General features: G+C 35.9%; 1 protein-coding gene across 14 annotated transcripts in view; it reads right to left on the minus strand.

The window, feature by feature from the left end:
- The window catches only part of ANO4 (anoctamin 4), a 332,447-nt gene that overhangs the window by 147,002 nt on the left and 161,417 nt on the right, over positions 1 to 24,028 (minus strand). For 12 of the 14 annotated variants that reach the window (XR_003047093.1, XM_025048733.1, XM_025048727.1 and 9 more), the window contains 3 exons: positions 17,002 to 17,106; positions 5,888 to 6,024; positions 3,159 to 3,317 (listed from right to left, as the gene is read on the minus strand). Coding sequence is in view for 13 of the 14 variants with exons in the window: in XM_025048733.1 (XP_024904501.1) it covers positions 3,159 to 3,317; positions 5,888 to 6,024; positions 17,002 to 17,106 (401 nt within the window). In the remaining variant the exon portion in view is untranslated. The remainder of the gene's footprint in view (positions 1 to 3,158; positions 3,318 to 5,887; positions 6,025 to 17,001; positions 17,107 to 24,028) is intronic. The other 2 variants (XM_006914557.2, XM_025048731.1) reach the window with 1 other exon arrangement.

Genomic DNA, 24,028 nt, shown 5'->3' on the forward strand with positions numbered 1-24,028 from the left:
AGTATGATTTATCTAATTACAGTTATTTTGTAATGACTTTAATGACATGGGTTTTCTCTCATGTTCCGCATGATTCTGAAGAGGCCATGTGCTCCATTAATATAACTGCTATTCACACATTCTAAATAATTCAAAAGTTATCCATGGCTTGACTACTTATACAAAAGAAAATATAAACTTATTAATGATTTCAGAGTAGGTACCAAAGCATCAATGGTGATCATAAAATTAAAAATTAAAAAAAAATCTAAAATAGAAAATGTGAATTAATATAAATGAGTGTGCCTTTAGAAAGGGGATCACTTAAAATAGATAGATACTAAATCACTCAGAAATACTTTATTTGGGAATTTTGCTGTGCTTTTGCTTTCTGTGGGTTAATATGAGTTACAGAATATTAAAGATCCGGGGTGCCGAAGTAAGCACTTACCTACTGACTAATCAGGCTGCGGCAAAGATTTTAAGAAAGATTACATTTAACTATGTCCTCACTTTTATCATGAATTAAACATTCTCCTAACTGTGTCTCTTGACATTCAATGTTAAAAGAGATAAGACTCTTACTGTTAAATTGTTCAAGTACAGAGCCTGTCTTTATCCATTTGGAAGTATAAACCTCTAAGTTTATAAAACATGTTTTCTATGATTTTTGGACAGCACGACACATAGCTAACCAAGAAGATACTAGTAATTCACAAAATGTACTTAGTGTTAATCATTTCAGATGTATATAGATTCACAGTAAGCTTCCTGGGTTTTCTTCTTTCTTTTCCTACCTTGAACTAAGTTCTTTGTTTTATGTATAAAAGGTTGAAGCAACTTCTGGAAGCTGAAATAGCTCTTAAAATTGTTGTCTCTCTGTTGCAGCTTTTTATAAAAGACTTGATTTAAATAAGTGTGCTTCTCATGATTTCTAAATTTCATAACATCATGTAGAAACAGGTCTACTGTTCAACCAAGAAACATTTTAATTATTCATGACAGGGAAAAAATTAATTTATCTAGAATTTCCTGCTGCTTCCTAAGCAGGGACGAACCTGCAAAGTCCCCTCCTGCTTGCTGAGCTGGCCGAGGCCGTGAGGATGCACAGCAGAGCTCAGAGGCTGAGTTACAGCCAATTGTGCCACTTATGCAAAAGGTGTGGGCGGCAGGGAAAGCTGGGAGCCAGGCAGTGAGAAAGGCTACTAATGAAGAAGGTTCCAGAAAGAGGAAAACCTAGCTGTTGGTAGTGGACTGACGATTGTGCGATAAAGGGTAAGTAAGGAAGCTGTCGCCCAGGGAAGAACATGGGAGGCCGGGGGAGGAAGAGATGCTAAGTTTTTATAAAGTTTTGTCATCATCCTTTTTCCAATGGCTATTTTTTCCTACTAAACATTAAAATAAATACCTAGTTATTTAAAATTTTAAGAGATATAATCAAACAAAATTATCTTGTATATAACCAAAATAATAAAAGCAGTCTACCATTACACCATGGTCAGCATAACCATGTAACGAAAGGCAGAATAACCCTCCTAAGATACCTGCTCTAATTCTGGTAGATGAATACTGTGGTCTAGATATCTTAGGAGACACATAAGAGATCTGTCACCTCTTTAGTAATGTGTATCATTTGAAAAACTATGAGGCCTTTTGAGTTTTAACTAATAAATCATGAAATGACATTGAAAAGACCTATGTAGAAGGAACTTCAGATGGAGAAAATAATTACAAAGCTTAAAAATATATATATTTTTCATTAATCGAATAAAGCTACCTAGTTTTGATGGGAATCAAAATTTTGACAGAGTAGATCAGAGAAAGAACTGACATTATTTAGGATCATGTAACAATACAGAGCTTTTATTTCTTTATATGAAAATTCTGAAACTTAGGGGTAAGAATGAAAGATGAGACATGGCTTTTAAGGATAAAAAATATTAATGTGCTATTAACATTAAGAAGAGAGTATACAGTTGTCTTGATAAGGACTTAAGGATCGAGATTTATCAAAGATATGTTCAATAGGTACAGGAAAGATTTTCTGGAACCCCACAAAAGAGAGAAACAACATATTTAATTCTGTTTACTCTGGGGGAACCGCCAACTGAGACAGTCTTTTGAATAAACTGATTCAATTTCCTGAGAATGAGAACTTATTCCCTTAAGGCCACCCTCATCTCACCATTTTTCTAACTCTCTTTTTGGAGACATTCTAGAAAAATACAGTTTCTGTTTTATAAATCCTCAAGAATTGAGACCAGTCTAACAGAGCTGGAAAAATCCCACTTATCTGAAGTGTCCCAAGATCAGCATGCAACCTGTACCATACAACGAAAACACCTGAATGTCTGATTTCAAAGATCTATCCCCTCAGCCTCAAGGAGCAGAATCGGAAGCAAAAAATTTAACTGCCAATATATTCTCCTTATTGACTATGAAAAGCTCCACAATCTTTGCACAATATTTAGGGAAAATCTGAGAGGAGTTACGTAATCCACCTACCAGGGCCAAGTTCTATAAATGCACACGGTATTTCTGGGTACCCAATAATCTTATCATGGATTATTATCAGAGGCCTGGCTGGACCTCTCACACTTTCCTGACTAAGTATTTCCTTGAAAATCCCCATACAGAGAGGAAGGAGGGAAAGGGGAGAGCAAATACTGGTAAGGTGACTCTTAAGTCTGAGAACATGATAAAAACAACCTGAAAGTTCCTTAAAACTGGAATCATTTTGTAAGTTCCGGCTGTTTTGGACAAATCAGCCAGGCAGTCTCTTCTGCTGTGTGAGGATGCCCAAGCTCATTATATTTCCTGAAATGTAAAAAGAGCCTCCAAAGTGGGGTGATTGCATTTTATCTGAAATTTTCTTTAACTCATGAGACTAGACAAACAAGAAGCAGATGAAGGAAGTCAGGTAAATTAACACTTTGAGGCAATCTATTCAATTGGAATAGTGTATTTTGATTTTCATGAGATCACTTGACATTGAAATACTCTCTAGGCAAATTGTGCCAGAAAAGTTTAATTACTGGAATATTCCCCAAACACTGCAGATTAGCAAACTCTGACCAAATAAAACATTCTGTTTACATAATGACTAACCGCTTATTTTTCAATTGCCTCTTGATATGAATAGATGTATATATATTTTCTCATCCAAACAAACTACTTACTTCTTTCTCCATTTGTAACCCTTCTGCTCTGATATTTCTTTCAAATACTTCTCTCTTTTCAGTCTGGGGGTTGGATTTTCTGTACACAAGAATATAGTCAATTCGACACTTTCCATCTCTGAAGTAGAGTCCATTCGATTTGTTCTTTTCCCGCATTGCCTGTATTCAAAGAGAAAGGGACCGGTGTAAAACACCTGTAAAACTGAGCCTTAGGTGAGTAATTTTAAAGAACAATTAAAACTAAAAGGATTTTTCTTGTGTTTTATCAAAATTACATTTTTTATTAATAAAAATGTAAACAAGAGGAAACAAAATAAAAATTGGAAAAAGCATTGAGTCATTGGGCAAAAATTAGGACACCTAACAATACCAAATGTTTGGCAAGGATGTTCAGCAACTGAGAATTCTAATATTCTACACGTGAGAGTGAAAACGGATATACTTACCCTGGAAAGCACAATGATATTATCTTGTAAAATTGAACATTTGCATAACATATAATCCTAGAGAAATTTTTCATACAGCAACTAGGAGACATGTATATGAATATTCATAGCAACATTGTTCATTAGAAAATAAAAATGTGGAATAAATTCAAATGTCCATGAACAAGTAAATAGATAAATTATAGAATAGTCATAAAATAGATTATACAGCAGCGAAAATGACTGAACTACAGTTGCATCCAATAGTAAACATAAATCTTACAAACAATATTGTCAGAAAAAAGCACGTCACAGAAGACTTCATACTACGTGATACCACTTTTTGTAAAGCACTAAGTAAATCTAAAAGAAGTTGTTAAGGCTACATATATATGTGGTACAACTATTTTTAGAGTAAGAGAGTAAAAAACACAAAAATTCAGAAAGATGGTACCTCTGGTAGTGGAATGGGATTCAAGTAGCTTTGATAGCTTTAGTAACATGCTGGTTCAATGTTTCTTGAATATTTTTGCCCACAGTAAGAAAAACATTTAACTTTGTGATATTTGTGTATATATGTAAACACACACAAAATATCTGAGACAAAAGCTTTACACAATAATACTTACCCTTTCTACTTGCATACACACTTATATTAATTTTCCATTCCATTAAAAAACAATTAGAGTTGGTAACCTACAATTAGGTTGCCACCATAATTTGAAAAATACCATTCTAGTTTATAAGTTGGATGGTGGTTCAAGGAGTTCATTTTATTATTATGCTTTGTAACTTACACATAAGTTGCAAATATTATTTTGCAGTGATTACATATATAAAAATTACAGAAATAAAATAGTAGGTGTAATTTTTGTCCAGGCTCCATGGGCCTGTTGTAATCATGTACGTACAACACTGAAGGAGACCATCCAGTAGGGGGTGGGCAGGCTGGAACCAGGATTCTCAGGCTGAGAGATTTCAAAAAACATGTCTGTAAACTAGCAAATGGAAATGGGGGAGCGACATTTTCTCTAGGCCACAGTATATATCAGTTTCCAAATATCAGTATGAAAAAGGCAAACATGCCAAACCACCAAGGCCATTGCCAGAAACTCTATTCTTGCATACGACTGCCATGTATGCAATCTCATCCAAAAGGAACATCTTAGCCAGGAGGGATAAAAATACCCATGTCTCATACTTGGTGTAGAGGTTTACAATCGATGACTAATTCTCACTGATTGCCTTAAGAGGTACTCAGAAGCCTATCCAAGTAAACACTTTCTTAACAATTATTTGCCATGCAAGGGAGCTATCCTATAAATTTAGCACATCAAGACCTGCCTGCAAAAACAAGCATCAGGAGGAGGGTTAGCAAAGGCCTAACCTTCCTGAGACTATTTCCTCACTTATAAGTTAAGGAGATGAGACTAGTTGCTTTTTGAGGTCCTTTCACAATCTCTCCTTTATATCATATCATAGTATTAAAAGTATCTGTGTGAAGGACGATGATAAAATGGTTTTATTCTTTAAAAAATAAAGTAACATAGATAGTAGCATATGGTGTTTGTAGGGAGAAGTCCGGGAAGCTTAGTAGAAGAAAACAATTTTCCTTGTTCTAATATGTAATCCTTTCAATGGCTAATGGCTCTGGAATAATAAAGACATTAGGAATATGTAGTAAACAAATGATGTTTATTCTGTATTCCTATTATCTATATCCAGTGCATATACAAAGGAGATATCAAACTCTATTGAGACACAACCTGAGCAAAAGTGAATGCCTCTAACAAAATACTTCTCTTTCCAAAAGGATATATGAACAGATGGGTCTATTTACAATTACAATGAGTTTCCAAATTACAGAGGCAAATGGAAACTCAGAGATGCTGGAGACAACACAATCTACTGAGGGCTGGTCCATCTGCATCACTGTTCTAGGTGTTGGGGAACTTACACAAGGAAGTCCATCCTTGTAAAGCTTACTTTTTACTAGTTAGTGACACCCAGAATGTCAATTATCTTAAAATGACAGGTGGTTTTAACAATCTCCTTCTGTATAAATCTTCAGGTATAACATGGGAAGTGTCTCACCCACTGACAGTTTGTTTGAGCCTAAGTAGATTTGGGATCCCCAAAATCTACCAGACCACAGAGTACACCAAAGGTATCTAAAACCTGCCCCTTGTTTTCCAGGAACCTAAAGTTCAATGAGATGATTACATTAAACTGTCCATTGAAATATGCTTTATGGGTTCCTGCCCGAATCAAGAATTATGTTTTTAGGAAATGACACACTCTTACCTCTCCCCCTGCTTCCAATCTGCTGGCATCATCTGAAGTACTGGTCAGGTTTCCAGGGTGAAGGAGAGAATCATCATCTTTGCAAGGACTGTTGACAGCTTCTAATTCATCAAAAAGAATATTGACATCCTTGGCCACTGCAACCAAAGCAAACACATTACAAGTGAGATCAAGGATCTGGGATCTTAAAAGCTATACCAGAAGAGAAGGCACCTCCCTTTGGCTTCGTATGTTTTCATTGTTTCGATAACACCTTGAATGATAGGTATTTATTTCCTAAGAGAAAAGGACGTCAGATGTAAGTATGTTTGACCAAACGGTGTCTTCACTTGGTGAGATTAAGGACAATGTGAAGCTAAGCGAAGTACTTCTGTAAAATAAATATAATTTGTCTTCCATAACAGGAGGTGTTGTGTTTTGCCTTCCGTCCTTTAGTTGTTTAGCATAAGGGACTGTCATTTAAGACTTCTAAGAATGCATTCTCTGTGTTGGAGATGACCTATACTTTTTAACATATATATATATATATTTTTTTTTTTTTCATTTTAAGTGCCATACAACTTACTAAGTGAACTCATAAATGCATGGTTCAGTAAAACTGTGATTTTATTCCTTCTTTGTGACATTTAAGGTTAAATAGAGAAAAGCCAATGCGATAATAAAGCATGCAGTTAGATTTTCTGCCTTTCTTCTTCTCTAATCATGGATCGAAATTATGAAGTAAGCCATTCAGGGGCTCTCAAGAGACTGTTGATGCTAAGATGTCAATACATAAAGCACTGTATAGGGGAGATCCAAATACAGGACACCATGTTCAAATGCACAGTGCCTTGCAGCATACCAAAAAGGAAAGTTCAGCACTAGTGGATGAGAAAATATAATGCCAGGTATGGGTCTTGTCTTTATCAACTCAAATTATGGACCAACATTGAAGTTCACTTTTTCCTTTGATGCTTTAAAAATGGTTAAGGATTTTTAACTTGTCAGGAGCCACTGCACAGAAAAATTCATAGGAGACTGGGTTCTGTTTACCCAAGCATGTGAAAGACTATTCATTCTTTCATTCAAAAAAATCTTTAGAGGCATGCACACTATATGTCTAGGCACAGACTGCATGATGGCCATACCTGGGTGAATAAAAGTGTTATTGTATTAATAAGAAAACAAAACAAAGAAATGTAAAGTGTGGTGTGTGCTGTAAAGAAAAGAACAGAGTTTGGATATAGAGAGAATAAAGATGACATATTTAGATGGAGTGACCAGGGTCTAAAGCTATATCCAAGTATGTGATTTTCGTAAATTCATTTAACTTCATTTTACATCTGTTAAATAAGGCAGGTACGGAGATAAAACTAATATTTATTGCTTGCTGTGACAGATTGAATCGTGGCCCCCAAAGGTGACTTAATTCCTGGAACATGTGAATATGTTACCTTACGCAGCAAAAGGGACTTTGTAGATATGATTAAGTCAAGATCTTAAAATGGGAAGATTATCCAGGATTCCATAGGTAGGCAATGTAATTACAAGGGAAGCAAGAGGGTCAGAATCAGAGAGAGGTGGGAACATGCTATGCGGTTCACTTTGACAAAAGAAGATAGGGCCACAGGTGAAGGAAGGCAGGCGGCCTCTAGAAGACAAGACAAGAAAGTAGATTCTCCTCAGAACCTCCAGGAGGAACACAGTCTTGCTAACACCTTGATGACTTCTGACCTCCAGAACTGTGAGATAATAAATTTGTGTTGCGTTAAGTTACTAAATTTGCGGTGATTTGTTATAGCAGGAAAAAAAAAAAAAACACCCAATATATTTATTACAGATTTTTAGACTCTGAAGCTACAAAAAAAGCACTCCATCATGGTTTTTCACACAACCAAGGTTTAGGAGCACCTGCTCTGTACCAGGTACTCAAGGACAGGTACTGACATTTTTTGAGGAAGTGCTGTACAGTGTTGTGGGAAGTGCAGAGATCAAAGATAACTTCCTGGACAACGCTATGTAAGGAAGTTCCCCCTTCACCCAATTATCTCCTTTCACTGCTCATTTTCTTCACAGCACTTATCACAATCTGTAAGTACGTTCTTTATATTTCTGTTTACTTGTGTATTGGATAGTTACTCTATTAGAATATAAGTTCTATACAGGCAGGAACCTTGTCTGTCTTGACTGATGTACAGAGGTCCTGGCATGAAATAAGCCCTCAACACATATTTGCTGGATGACAGAATGATGATCACAAAGTGGTCACCGTGTAATGACATCTGAGAGCCTCCTTTCTTCCAACATCTATGGCTCTAGGACCTTGCGTACACATTTCTCTAACATGATTCTTATTCACAAGCCAGGAGCTCCACAGCTTCAAGCAGATACTGATTAAATTTTCAACCAGATAGTGATTCTATTTCAAGTAGATATTGGTGAGATTTGAACAATATGATACAATACTTTGTTAACGAAGTCAGAAGACCCACTGACTATTCCAAACTCTACCACTTGTGTGAATTTCTGCATCCATTTCCTCGCTGGTAAGAACAGTTACAGAAAACTCTCTTGGGGTGGGTGAGGGGATTGCATGAGATAATGTACATATCAGCAGGGTGGCTAACTCATAGCAGATGCACAAGAATACTAGTTTGTCAATTTTAGAATCTGGGAGCAAAGTTAGCATTTTAGCCTTAACGATACAAGAAGACAGAGGAGGCATTTATGAGTTGGAATGGTTGTTATGAGGGATAGATTGGGATAAGATGTGGGATAAAGGGGGAAAGCTATAGAGGACGCTGAGATTCATGTCCAGGTGTCTGGCCCATGAAACTCTTGAATACCCAGCCATCCGTCTATGAGAACTGTCCCTATGCTTTTGCCACAGACAATTATCAGGTCATCTTCTGCCAGTATCACATTCTGGTGTTAGCACAATCAGTTCAATAAAGCCCTCTATATCTGTGGTTTTCAACTGGGACCAAATTGTCACCCTGGAGACATCTGGCATTGCCTGGAGACATTTTTTGGTTATTGGGGGCAGTGCTAGTGTTATCTAGTGGGTAGAGGCCAGGGATGCTGCCAAACATCTTACAATGCACGAAACAGTCTTACAACAAAAAGTTCTCCAGCCCAGATGTCAACAGTACTAAAGCTGAGAAATTCTACTCTACATTAAAGGCCCAACTATTTGATTCTAGAGGGACCAGATAACTTGGGAAAAGGGAGAGAAGCCCTTTGCTCTCCTTACTTTCGCTCATCAGAATAACTGTCTGGGCTTCCTGGGTGCTCAAGAGAAATCAGTGTGTTATGGTGATCCAATTGTAGAGAATAAGTGATGTTAAGGCATCGTAATCACTTGCCGGCCTCTCAAGAGCTTCAGCAGAGATTCAAAATGCTGTAATGTCAGAAAATGCTCAGCTGAACACATGGTCAGAAAGACTGTAGACTATAGAAATATTCCACAGGCAAAAGAAATGTGTCCTTCATCAATATTTCACCATTGTTACTGGTCTATCAGCTTTAACTACAAGGTAAGTTTTAGAAACAAAGCACAATATCCTTTGATGCAAACTTACATCATTTTCTTTAAAGAGAAAACAACCCCTAATTTCTGCAGTTAACCAATTTGTAAGAAGCTATTGATTCAACATGTATTTATCATGTGCCTACCATGGCCAGACACTGAACTGGGCTAGGCACTGGGGCTCAAATACTGGACGCAACAGTCATGGCCCCTGTCTTCACAGAGCTCACTGTCCAGCAAGATGGGGATGGGGCCTTTCTTCCTGTAGGCATGAATGTCACAAGCATACTCTATGTCCAAATAATGTCACTTATTAATGGATCCCATCACCTCCCTTATACTTTTTTATCAAATAAAAATGTCTGATAAGTATCTGCTGGAACAATTCTGCTGTTTGCTTCATTAAATAAGAATGGGAACCTATTGTTCTGAGGAGTCTATTAAAAAAGACTAGATGGAGAGAGAATGCAAAACTTTCAGTGCTACCCAAATAATGAAACTGTACTGCATTCAGATTCAGGAAAAGCTGTGTGAACAGAACTGGGCAGCTGAGACGAGTAAGGGCAAGTGGAGACCATGCATTTGGGAAAGCAAGAGAGACAACCATATGATTTTCTTTTGCAAAAGCAGGCACTCAGCCTAAAAAGACCTAGGGGCAAAAAAACAGCCAGAACTCACATATAACAACTGAACGAGGGTCAAGAAACTAAAACTGCCTGGGAAGACTAAAAATCAGCTGTAGCGTCTGAGTAAATCATCAAATGTAGCATAGCAGAGATTTCTGAGGGTTGGCTCGCTATATTGTCCCAGAGAAGTCCGAGGGCCAGGAAGCAGGCAGAGCGGACCTTCTTTATGGGATGGGAAGGCAAATTTACTGTGGCAGTACTGAATCTACTCATCAGATATTTGCCATTACTTCTTCAGTAAAAATCATTGGAGATATTAGCTATTATTCATTCTATATGGAAATAAAGACCAGAAATATACTTTGAGGGCTCAGATAAACAAACTGATTATCTTCTGCCATCTGTTCACTGAATCAACATTTAGTTTAGGTGCTAGAGATATAAACATGACCAAGACCCAAGTGGGAAGTCTCGTACTTCCAAATAAGAAAATAAAATTGAGAAATCGATGCTATAAAGGCAATGAAAAAAAAACAGTAAATATTTTTTAGAAATAGTCTAAGATAGAAATAAATATCGAAAAAATCAAATAGTTTGACTCACTATTCTTTTAATTCTCTATTTTCCAAATGTAGCAGAATAACCCCACCTTGGTATTACAGGAAAGAAGTACTTTAATTTCAGTATTTTCTGATGCAAGAAATTATAGGTCACTGAAGACATGAGAGGGTTGAGCAGCATAATCTAAGTATCTATATTTGTTCTGCAGAGTGCCAGTTCATTATACTATTTTTGTCCCGAGTTCTACATTATTACATCTGATACTCAGAATTCTGAAGGTATTGCATATTGACCTCAAAGCCTCATTAGAAAATGGAAAAAAAAAGAAAAAGAAAAGGACACCTTCAAGAATAATTAAATATGCAAAAAAAAAAAGTGTTTATATCTCAATCTGAACACTTACTTGGCTGTTTTATAACAGATTCACCTCTACTTCTTGGATCCCTTTCAGGTGAAGGCTCAAAGCAGCTCCAAGATTGACATAAGAGCTAGCAAATAGGTGCTCGGTGTCCGTTTAAAAATAAACGAAAGCTATTTTATTATAAATAAAAGCTAATTGTTATCGTTTCTTATTCTCATTATCTTAATGAGATTATTTAAAAGAATCTGTTTCTCTCCTAGGCTCGGGCATTAATTTAGAAGGAAGTGAGGACAGATAATAATTTTTTGAGAGCCGACTGTGCTTTAAGAATTGTCAGGCCTGTTTTCTTTCATCCTCAGAACACCTTATGAGGCAGGTATTATGAGAAAGAAGCCAGGTCCAGAGATGCTAAGTATGGCTATACGGTTAAGTGACAAAGATGAATTTTAACCCAGTTCTTATTCTCAAATCCATGCTATTTCTAGCTGGGCTTTTTCTTTTATTGTTGGAAATCATTCTCATATCATTTTAGGCTTTCAAGAAAAGGAAGTCATTTAACCACCAAACAATTATCTTGCCACAGTTCTAACATTTATCTGAATAAAACGAGACTTTACATCTGTAGTCCGACAGGTCTGACATTTTTTAAAATTTAACAAATAGATCAAATGTTTTTAAAAATTCAGGGAAACATAGACTCAGCACAGCTTTGAGCACCTTAGGCTGGAATTTATGACACTAGCAAGCCTAGGACTCTACAGATGTTCATTACTCTTCAAATGAATCTGATAATAGCCCTAAGGCAGAGAATGCCTAGTTTACCGATAAGAAAAAAAAATAATAATAAAGTACTTGGAAAGGACATAAATCTTTACTTAGCTGATTTTATTCCTTTCCAATAGATCAGTAGTTTTCAAAGTGTGTTCCCTGGAACCCCAGAATCCTTTGAGCGCTTTGGGAGCCGTGGAAGGGGCAAAGATGAAACTGAGTGGGCAAAGCCCACTTCAATCCCACCTACTCCAAACAACTGCTATCTGCTTTAAATATTGAGATTGTATATAAAAATATATTTGGGAGAAAAAACAGTTTGGAAACCTCTTTTAGTATGTTATGACAATTATAATGTTTATGTTAACATGTATCCAGAGAAAACCTGGGGTAAGAAAGTTGCAGTCTTCACTGATATAAACATGAGAGTAGGCATTTTTTTTCTGCCATGGGAAGTTTACTTGAAATATTTTGAGATTGAACATATGTCTTTGAAAAAAAAAGGCATGAGATTTAAAAAAATTATATGTGGTCATTAAAAAAATAATTTCATTGACATTTCCTGGCTTAGTAATGCTGTTTGTAAAACGGAGAATCATAGATGGCATGGGGTGCCCACAGAACAATGGGGCGCCCACAGAACAATGGGGCCAAGGTCATGAACTTGTTCATTCCTGAGATAGCGTGTTTTTTATGAAGACCTTCTCTGGCTACTACACTTCATTCTAAAGACAAGACAGACACCTTCATTACCTCTATAACAAGGCAGATAAAGATGGCACCTTTCACAGCCCTGGGAATGATATCTAGAAACCGTGTACCTAACTCAAGCTTTGCTCAGTAACCTTGATTACCTCTTTCACAGCCCGAAATGAGGTCAATGGTGTTTTGCAGTGAACATCCTCAATGTCTACTGACCATGATTCTCCCTTCTCAGGAAGAAGCATGAGCTATGTGGGTTATTTAACTTATTTAAGCTTCAATTTAATTTCTATTAGATTGGGTTATTTAACTTATTTAAACTTTAATTTCTTTAAGTGGAGATAATACAATCTACCATGCAGAACTGTTAAGAGGAATGCAGACAAGGCGGTAGCCAACACTTAACACTTACCGTGTGCCGGGCACTACACCAAGCTTTACACAGATTGACTATGACTAGCTCCCCCTTACGAACGTGGAAATTGAGGCAAAGAGAATTTAACACTAAATAACATAGGTAAAAAGGTCAATCGCAGAGTTGCCAGACAAGATTACTAGTTCAATGTACGTCAGCCCCTCCCTCTCCCCCATCTTCCTCTTTAAACAGCATGACTACAGGATTAAAAATAAAATTGGAAATCAGGGCTCAAGAAATCAGATTCTAAATGACTCACTGGATGGAAGAGAGAAATGACTCAGGCTCCTCAGCCACAGAAGCACAGAGCACCACTGATGGAGGGACCACTGTATGATTATACAGACACACATGCAAGCACAGAGGTCGGACAATAGGATATCAACCACCCAATCATCCTCCCAACCTCTGCGTTCTAATTTTGAACACTCTGCTCTGTGCTCTCTTTCCTTCATTTGAACCTAATGGATTATAATATAACAATGTCTGCGGGGTATGAATGCCACTCAAGAGTCCCCATGGTCTGTATCTGCATATGCTGGGAATCAAGAGTAAGACTTTCACCCATTATCATTACATCGAGCTAAGTCATGCCCCAGGCCCCATCCCACTGGCTTGATGCACAGTTTAATTTTGGTCATCGATGACATTCCCACCCCTCTCCCTCACATATCCAGGACAGTACAAAGGTTCCAGAGGTTTTATAAACAGCAGAATGTCAGGTCTCCGAGCCACACTGGCTACTGCTGAGCTGCCCGCTTTGCAGGTCTACAATGGAATTCATTCATTCACTCACTCATTAATACAAATTATCGAGTAGCTACTATATTCCATACTCTGGCTCAAGGTACTAAAGATACAACAAAGAAACAGGAAGATGATACTGCTGCCATCCCAGAGTCTCTAAAGTTCCCTGAATGCTGTAGGATCTGTTCCTTCCTCAGGCTGGGGAAAGTCAGTCGTGGCTGGCAGTTAAGGTGGCTCACGAGTAGCTCCGCAAGCACACAACACAGCCATTCTCCATTCCCTCCCTTTTCACTCACTCACGAGAAGCCATGCTACCACTGCAGGACACTCTGAGGGGGTTGTCTTAGGAAATTTCTCTCCCTCTCCCTCTTTCTTCTTCTCCTATCCAAGCATCAGATCAGCCACTCAGAGGCTCAGGCTTTCAGAAAACAAAAGCCAGGAACTTTAGGCAACACAAAACTCTACTGAAACATAGGAGTTCAAGGGATTTGCTGCCATCACGGGATGAGGAGTGAAGGATGAGAATAGAGAGGAGAAAATAACATCAACGAACACACACACACACACACACACACACACACACACACACACACACACAGTTACATTATACGGCCACACATAAACACTCTTCTCCTAGAAAGCAGTTGCTTTCATTGTGAACAACAAAACATGATCTGTGAACATTTTCATTTTTCCTGACTTGAACTACACACCGAAACATTCAACACTGCTTTAAAATATTATGCCTAGCACGGTGCCTGCCACATAACAGGTGAGATAGATAGATGGAAAGATGGATGAATGGATAAAGTAACTCTTTTCTTCCTTATAAGCTATATCTCTGATGTGGGGGAAGTTGAGTAACAACTTATGGATAGCCAGCCGCTCTGAGACATCTTCTTTTGAATAGAGAAAGCTATTCTTAGCACATAAGCACTATAGGAAAAAAAAATGTAAATGTATTTTACAATGTAGAAGCATGGGGAGGAATTCTTACATTAAGACATAACAACACAGAAATAAAATTTTTTTAAATCGAAAGTAGTTAGTTTTTCCTTATCATTTTTATTTAACCTTTTATTTAGCAGAACAAGGGCTGACAAATGATTAAATCGTGACTCTAATCACATATTAATCATATAGCTTTGGGGAGGTAGAATCAATTTTTTTCACCTTAAAAAATGATTAAATTACTATCGGCTGTTACTTAGGGTTGTTTTAACAATGAAAAGAGATAGAATGGAAAAGCACTTACCATAATGCTAGCCTATCTCAGACTCTAGAAATGTGTGAAATACATACATGCATACGTCCTCCCCTCCCTCCCTTCCTCCTTCCCTCCCTGTCACTTTTCTCTCTCTCTCTTCCCCATGGCTTGATCTTGAAGATCATACATATATGTTCACAAAATTCTAAAAAAAAAAACAATGAAATCCTGCTAATCTCAACAAAAATGTTTTGAAGAGCAGTTTTAATGATGTTCAAATTATACACATTTTTTACATTTTTATATGTTGGTCTCTCAAAGTTTCCTATAAACAACAATCTAAGGTACAGTCCCTTAAAAAACCAGACTATGCGTTTTTATGTTTAGATAGATCGGCGAACTGGTTAAACATCTGAATCACATTTGAAATCTAGACAAAGATGGAAGGTGGATGAATGGCCCAAATCTTTCCTACCAGAAAGGATCCAGGCTATGTGGGGAGTTTCCCAAACCTACTTAGCATAAAATTTATTTTTTAACAAGAAAATAAATAGGTTACTTTCAAAGTATGAGAAAAATTTTAAACCTACAGAAAAGCTGAAGTGAAGTAATATTTCTTTTTCCTTATTTTTAAACTTAAATATTAAATACTCACACTTATACTCTTCTACCCGTTTAGAAAGAAATCACTATGCTAAACTATAAAATAGTTAACATCATATACAAATGTGTCTTAACTAAGATATGCTAACAAAAATTACTATATAGTCTCATAAACATTTAGTTCACTTTGCTATAAGTTCATTCAGCCCTAAAAATTTAAGTTCATCTCCTGTACTTGCATAGAAACCAACTTTCGACATTTATTAAAATTTTTTCAAATCCTTTCAGCATTGTACAATCTATCATCTTTCAAATCAGATGAAGTAATTACATAATTTTATAACTTACTATGAAAAGTTATTTTCTTTCCAATGTCTATTAATTTGATTTTTATTCTGCTGGGGAAATTTTCTCTCTCCTATTCATTAACCTAATCTGAAGGGATTGCCCAACCAGAACAAGTAGCTGCTCCTCTTATATTCTTCATTAAAAATAGTTCCTTCAGAACTAGCCTCATCTTCAACATTAGGATCCTTCACCTCAATGAGTTTAAACCCTATACCAAGTGCATTCACAAAAGAATTAAATGGAGGGTAGGAGATCTCCCCCGCCCCGCCCCCACCACCATTCTAGTCTGGTCTCCATTATTTATCGTATTACCTTGGTACTTAACTTCCCTCACTCTAAGTTGTCCTACCTATGAAGTGAAGATGTATTAATGATCTCATAAGGTCAGGAGGGAAGTATAATGGCACTAGGGAGTAACAACTATAAAAATGCTTAGAATTGCTATTAAAAAATGCAATGTCACAAAAGTAAATGTAGCAAAAAAATTTGCAGTAGTTCTTTATACAATGCTCTTCAGATCCAAGCCCTTCAAATGCAACATCAGATAGATAATACTGTTTGATATTAAAGGAGGAGTATCACAATCTAGAATTAGAGCTCTGATAACAAGACACAAATGCTAATGACTTAGTATGCGATATTGCATACCCATTCTCAATGCTTAATCTATAACTTGAGTAAATGTATTGATTATGATAACATTTGTAGTGAAATCTAGAAAACACATATAAAGTAGTATAAGAAGAGTAAACCTTGATTAATCAAAATGCTTAGAAGAGAGGGGTTCACTTATGGGTCACAACCCATCATCAATGACCTCAGATACCTGTTTTGGAGAATAAATTCCTAATTTCAGTTTACTGCGTCAACACTTACTTCCTACTACTTATATTTCAACAAAGGAATAGTATTCTGCTTTCTTAAAGATTTTTCTTTCATTATAATTAATCAAGGAATCTAAAAAATTACAATACCTAGTGATTTAGTAAATATAATAGCATTTTCAATTTACAGAATTTATAATTCCACTACAGTTTTCCACATGCTTCTTCAAAGACCCCAATATTATGTGGTTCAGTTTCACAAACTAAACCCTCATTTCACTAACCATCTTTTCTGGTCTCAAAATTATTTTACCTAGTATCTCTTATAAGACATCATTATATTTTTTTAAAGCTTGGTATCCAAGGTTTCTAGTTTTAATACCCCTCCCAAGGATTATAATAGTTTCTCCTTTCATGGTGAATTTAAAATTTGAGTGAACTTACTTTCTTGTATTGCATTAAGAATCTCTGAAAAGTCCACATCACTCTTTGGGCCGTCAGGTAGTATTTGCATATCCAACTGGTAGCCTTGCAAATCCACACCTCCTTCTAGAGAAATGAAAGATATTCATGGAGTTTGCACCGGTTATCAGAGAGCCCAGCATTAGGGTCCCAAGGAGAAATAATGTCAAAATCTAAAATGAATAGCAGCTGGTTTGCCAATGATCCTCCCTCTTGGACAAATGACTTTCAAAAAATTATCAGCTACTTGCTCCTTACAGGGCCAAAAAGGTTTAATCGCATTTTCAATGCAAAAACAAGGCAACTACTTTATTGCAATACCACATTCTTTATACTGCATTCTTTATCAGTATTTACTGATGATTTCCTAGGTGAAGAGTATAACACGGTAGCCTGCACCTAAGGATATTTAAAATTATTTTCAGCTTCTATATGGCTATTAAGTAATATTCAACACAAACACTTTGATACATATTCTTTTAAAATTATAACAATTCATTTGTATAGAAGGATTTAATATTCTTGATATCAAAGAAAAAATGTATCACTTTTTCCTTTACAGTTGGACTTCTCCATATATCATGTATTCTTTGAATTATATCACAATACTTTTATTTATTCTATAAAGTAATTAAGCTCTTGTACTAGTTTTATCTGATGTATTTTTGCTATATTCTAAAGATTTTTATGCTGTTCGACATACCTATAGAACATTTAAGGAAGTCAAAGAAACCAAGATCTCAAGAAGCAACTTTATCATAAACAATTATAAACCTCTGAATACTTCTTAAAGTACCAGTAAGAACATCTTCAATTGGAGGAGTCTGGAAGGACTAAAAGCCAGTGCTAAAATAAACACATAGTCTGATGAATACAATCAGGCACAGCCTAACTTCCAATATTTTGGTAAAATAATTATTGTATAAGCCCAGAAATTATTCTTAGCTTTGAATAAAATTTCAGTTATATCTCTAAAACTCGAGAGAAATAAGACACTCATTGTCTTATAGGCATGCTCCTTCTAGGAGGAAAATGAATACTAGTAACCCAAATATAATAGAAGGTAGGCTTTAAGAGGGCAGAGACTTTTGTCTGCTCTAACTTAGCACTTAGAACAGGCCAGCACAGAGTAGGAGCTCAACAAATGTAGACTGAACAAATGAATGAGGCTATGCAATAATTACGAAACAAAGGCAGCAGAAATACAAGTAAAGCTAAAGGCTCAGATTCTGGAGTCAGGCAGACCAGCATTCAAATTCTTATTAGATAATATTAAGTCTCAATAAATCTTAGTTTCCTCATCTATAAAATGGAGGTGATAAAAACAGTCTCACAGAGTAGCCCTGAGGACTGAATGAGAGAATGCACAATAAGCTTTTAGCTGTCACACAGTCGGCACTCGGTAAATGGAAGCCATTACTATCACCATTCACAATCATTTATTAGAGCAAGACTGGTATTTATATAGAAACTAGCTATTGAATAATGAGCAGAAAGGTGTAAGTCAGTTCTTTGGGAATGTCGAGCAATGCAGACACAGCAGGGAATTTTTTAAATGCCTGTATGCAGTTGCCTCATAGCGAAGTGTGAAGTTATCTTAAGACTGAGCTTCCCAATGGGACAGAAAGAACAAAGATGCTTTCTGCTGCCTAGAATTAAAATGGGTTATTTGCTTTTTTTTCCCCATGGCCAGCTACTTTGAATGGGTAGAAAAAAGTTCTAATGCTTGTCGACCTCTACTAAGGCTAGTCACCTTTGTTTTGTTCAATAACCAAAGACCTCACAATGACAATGAAAACAAAACACAAGTACATTCAATATCACCTATTTGCCAGGTTCTGAGCTATGTACTTTATTATCTCATTTAGTCTCTAATCTTGAAAAGGAGATGCAGTGAGAAGAGATCCTTTGCTCAAAGTCACACAGCTACTAAGTTGTAATGATATAATACCAATCCACGCTCTTAACTGGTACCCAAGCAGTCAAATATGAGGCTGTTCGAAATAAAATAATTGGATTTACCAAAATCCCATGTTCTAGTACTTCGGGCCAAAATAAAAGCTATTATATAACCTAAAAAGCAAGTGACTTCCTAAATAGACTAACAGAAGCCCACTATATTTGCTTATTGTTCGTGGTAGTCAGTAGTTCATAAATTTATGTAGTAGTTATGACTACAAAATAATTATAATTTTAATAACTAAAATTCCACAAATTTTTAATCAATATTTTTATTAGAGGACATTATAAGAATATAAGAAGTTTCAAAAGAAGCAACATGAAGGAGGCATTTAGGTCATTAAATGCTTAAGAAATAATGAAAAAGTGAGGAAAATGGATATAAGGAAACAGATTATGTCTCAAGTATATTAAAAACACACACCCTGTCTAAATGACTAGAAAAAAAGAAAAATACTTCAAATGGGTATAGAAGTTATCTCTCAGCTGTAAAATTATGGGTATATTTTGATTTATTCTTTATCTTTTCTATGTTTTTCACAATAAGAATAAAATATTTTTATAATTTTAAAGTCATTTAAAAATTCAGATTGTAGCAGTGGAGGTTATTAAGTATTTAAAGCTGAGGATTCAAGACAAAGACTACAGATGTTAAACCACTAAGGAACTGATTTAATATAAGATTTCCTACATTGAGATCACATTAGAATCCCTTAAGTTATTTTTCTTTCTCTGCTCTAGAAGAAACATAAAATATACTTTCAAAAAGTATAATATAATGGTCCGGAATTTCTGGCAGTAAAGTCATTCATTCAAATCGAACATGACAAAGCAGGGGCTCCTTTAAAACAACTTTTGTAAACTTCCTAAATGGAAAGTGATCACTCTCAGATTGATCTTGCAAGGACACTCTCAAATTAATTCTTCAAGGTGACAATGTTTGCCTTTAGCACTTACTGCCTAAATGAAAGAGACAAACTAAATTCAACATACAAAAAGTTGTATGTTTATTTTGAACTTTTGATATTTAATTATTTATTGTTAGTGCTATAGTTTTGATGTGATTTCTAAAATGCTGAAAATCAGAGTTCTTCTATAGTTACAAATATCTCTACTTGGAGTAAAAACTAGGCAAGACAGTGAAGAGGTCATGCTTTCAAACTGAAGAATCTTTAAAATTTAACCCCACTTGGCCTCAGTAATTAACATGCAACTAAGTGCAGTCCCAAGGAAATGAAACAAATAAGTTACATTAAAAAATAAAGCTAAAAGATTCCTAAAGATGTGGACAATTTTTAAAAATCAAAAATAAATACAAAATTCATGTCATCACCAAATTTGCCTTAGCTTTTCTCACACTTGATTGTTAGGAGTGTTTGTACTCAACTCTTAATTGTGATTCTGTACTATCAGTGAAGTAGAAAGTAGTTTCAATAAAAAGTAACCCTGATACCAGCACTTACATTTAATAAAAGTTCTTTAGCTGAGCAAACAACTTTTTAAAAATCCATTTTAGATCCGTATCCAGCTTACATGAATTTTAGCCAATGGCTTATATGTACAAAAGGAACCAAGGAACAAGCTCCAAACAAAAGTTTCTTGAGTAGTAAACATGTCGATGCCTTTCCCATCTCATCTCTGTCTAAAGAAATTCCTTTCTACTTTGAAGGCCCATCCTAAATGCTCAGCTTGATTCTAGCAAGTTAATAGCACGTACCGCCCACCAAACCCATACAGCTCTCCATATTTTATCTTTTCTATGATACATGTTTTCCATCAAAAATAACATAGGTAAAGTATCTAGCATGGTGTGGAACAGACACAAACACAATGTGAGTTCCTGTTTGTTCCCAACTACATGTCCTCCTCTCCCAGCTAGACTAATGTGATGGAGGCCTGGGACCAAACCACATTCACCTTTTTATCTCCCACAGAGCCTAGAACAAGGCCTTGAAAAAAAATTAGTTGCTCGGTTATTGCTTTAACTGCAATTTCACATTATTAGTAACAATAATGGATATAGACTAAGAAAATGTCCTCATTTTCCTCTAGTCCACAATTTTAAGGAATTCTTGAGAGGTTATTTATAGGCGATCGCAAAAGACACATTCTAGATTGTACATTTGCTTTTTTTGGTAAAATCTTTTTAAATTCTGTCAGATAATAAATTTTAAAACTCTTCAAGTACCAAAGGGCTTATAATGTAAATCAACAGTTGCCAACCCCATTCCTTTCTCAACCCCAGTACCATTCCTTTTAGGAGTTTGTGTTTTTACTTCTTTTGGATATATCCATGAGTCTATTCCATTGTTTCTGGATCATCTTTACACATTACTTACTGTCTTCTGCTATGATACAAGACAATCTAACTTAAAAAATTTTTTAAAAAGACAATATAACATCTTACTGCCACTCTCCCTTGCCCTCCCCCACCCGTCAATCACTATTCCTAGCTGTTCTATTATATTGTTTCAGTTTAGAAACTTTAAATAAATTACTTAAAATTCAATTTCTTGTTCAATCAAATATAGACAGTTCTTGAATTTAAAAATTAACACAAAATAGCATAAAAAGCAGATTTTGACACTACACCGACCTGGATTTGAATCTCATGTGTATATGACTGTGAGCCATTAAATAATGAGCCTCATTTCAGTCATTTTTAAAATGAAAAAGATAAATTTTTGAGGCTCTATTGAAATCGATACACAATTATTTACATTCATGTAAATAATTTAGCTCATAGTGTTAGATTATCATGATCCACTGAAAACTTTGTGACATATTCCTTCTCTGCACAATGAAGTTCAATTCCAGGTTTAGGGCCTAGACTAAATTAAAAATGATTCTGTAAAAAAAAAAAAAAAAAATCCTGTAATTGGACTTGGAATAGTATTACATATTGAAACAGAAATAAAGTGTGACAAATCAAATTTTACCTTCTCCATGAAACCATAAAAGATGGAGGACTCCGTAAAGTAGGCTTAAGGAGACAAATAGTATTTCCCATGATTTCCTCATAATAAATGATCCTAGATTTGAGCTGCTATCGATATTCTACTTATATTCCGCAAATAAAAATCAGTAGTGCCTGTCCTGAGAAGTGTATTTAATATCAATCCTCAAATGCAGAATTTTTCTTATAGAATAGGAAGCAGTGATATTTCAAAATTTGATATAAATATCTAAAATCCCCACATGTAATATTTTTGGACTTAATAGGCTGCAAAGACATCATTTTTGAAATTTAGGGTTTGTTTTCAGTTCCCCATAAGTGAATTCAGTGTTTCTATGACAGTATTAAGATGGAGAATAGTATTAAGAAGGGAGGGAAGTACATTCTATCTTCTTTATAGACCTTCCCTCTATCAGCCAGTGTCCACAATGAACTTTTAAGAAAAAAAAAAGAAAAGAAATTCAAATTCTTCTGGAGGATCTGAAATTGAAAACCCTAGATTTACATGGGGATATTCCACTAGTTCTGGAAAAACTTTCCATCTCTGTTTCTTAACTTCGATTATAGTGCTTTTCAAAATCTACTTAGGGTGCCATAAGCTAAAAAGGCTTCACAATAGAGAATGCTTCCTAAGTGCTATTGTAAAAAAAAAAAAAAAAAGACACACCAGTCACTCTCTTACATTAGTGTTGCGTAGCTATAAATCTAGTGATGTGGCATGACCATTCTATTACAGAAGAAAGCTCAGCTTTGAGAATAGGACTAAACAGATTGGTTCACCCACATGAGTCACTATGAAAGCTAAAGATATTCCTTCAAATGATTAACACTGAATAGTTCTAAGGATCCAATTTTGGACTGGGTCCTGACAGGAGAACCACATTTGGCTAATAGCAGGCGGATGTTCCTCAGGCCTAAAATGGAAATAATAACCCCATTGCTTCAGCCAGTAATGGCTGACCTTCAACAAAATTGCTTCCATGTTTCCCAGGATCGACAAGATAGTTATCTCCTAAATTATAATGCGTCCCTGCGCAAAGGCTTCCAAAGAGAGCGCGGAAATCTGAGCTGCAAAGCTCCAAGTGGCAGGAAGGATTTGTGTGTCATATAGGAAGAGCTCTGTGGGGGTCTTCCCATCTCTTAGACGCTGAGGTCTGTTGCAATGATGACAGGGACACTTGTGAAGGAAGGGAGGAAACTCAGGATTAGGAGGGGTTACAGAACAGAAACCATGAGACTTTCAGCAACACTAAAATGTTTACCCTCTTAATTTGCATGATCAATTTGAGTGTACAGAAAGGCTCAGGCTGTAGGTATGGAGTACATTCTTACAAGATAAAAGCCTCATGGGAGCTCATACATCAGCCTCTAGCCTCTAACTCAGGGAATTAAGCAGAGCAGAAATTACCATTAACTGACTACCATGGTTAAGGGCTTAGGCTAGGCATAGGGCTTTGGCCACTAGTTACAGTGATATGATCTTGAGTTAAATAGTTATTTAAATCTTTCCAAGCTTCTTAAATATAAAATTACTTGAAAAAGCCCCAGGCAGCAGATGAAGTTTTAAATTCCACAAAACACAATACACTTTCCAGAAATTAACCATTTGGTTTTCTTTGTGGCTGCCTTTCCTATAGCTTTTCTTCATTCACTTTGTGTGTTGAAATGGTTGTGAAAACGTTCTTTGGAAAACTGTCTCTAAATACATCATATAGGTCAAAATATATGCATATGCCCCTCAGCAAAGGAGGAAAATGAAAATTTCAAAGGGAAGAATCTGGCATGTATTTTTAGACAACACAATTTTGTTATTCAGCAAATGACAGCAAGGAGCACAGATACCAATGCCCACATTTGCTGAGGCCCAAAATAGCTTGTTTTCCTAAGCATCCCCCTATTTACTAAAATCTCATCACACATCTTAAGGAAAAAAAAAAAAACACTTAAAGAGGAAGCGATTCAAATGAAGGATGATTAGTGTTATTTCTAAACCATAGCACTAACAGTTCTGAAAGACCACACTGACCTTCAAACACAATGAGGAATAAAACAGAAGTCCTAAAGAGCTCTTACTGTTTTGTTTTCCATATAATT

Source organism: Pteropus alecto, unplaced genomic scaffold (genome assembly GCF_000325575.1).
Source record: "Pteropus alecto unplaced genomic scaffold, ASM32557v1 scaffold94, whole genome shotgun sequence".
NCBI lineage: Eukaryota > Metazoa > Chordata > Mammalia > Chiroptera > Pteropodidae > Pteropus > Pteropus alecto.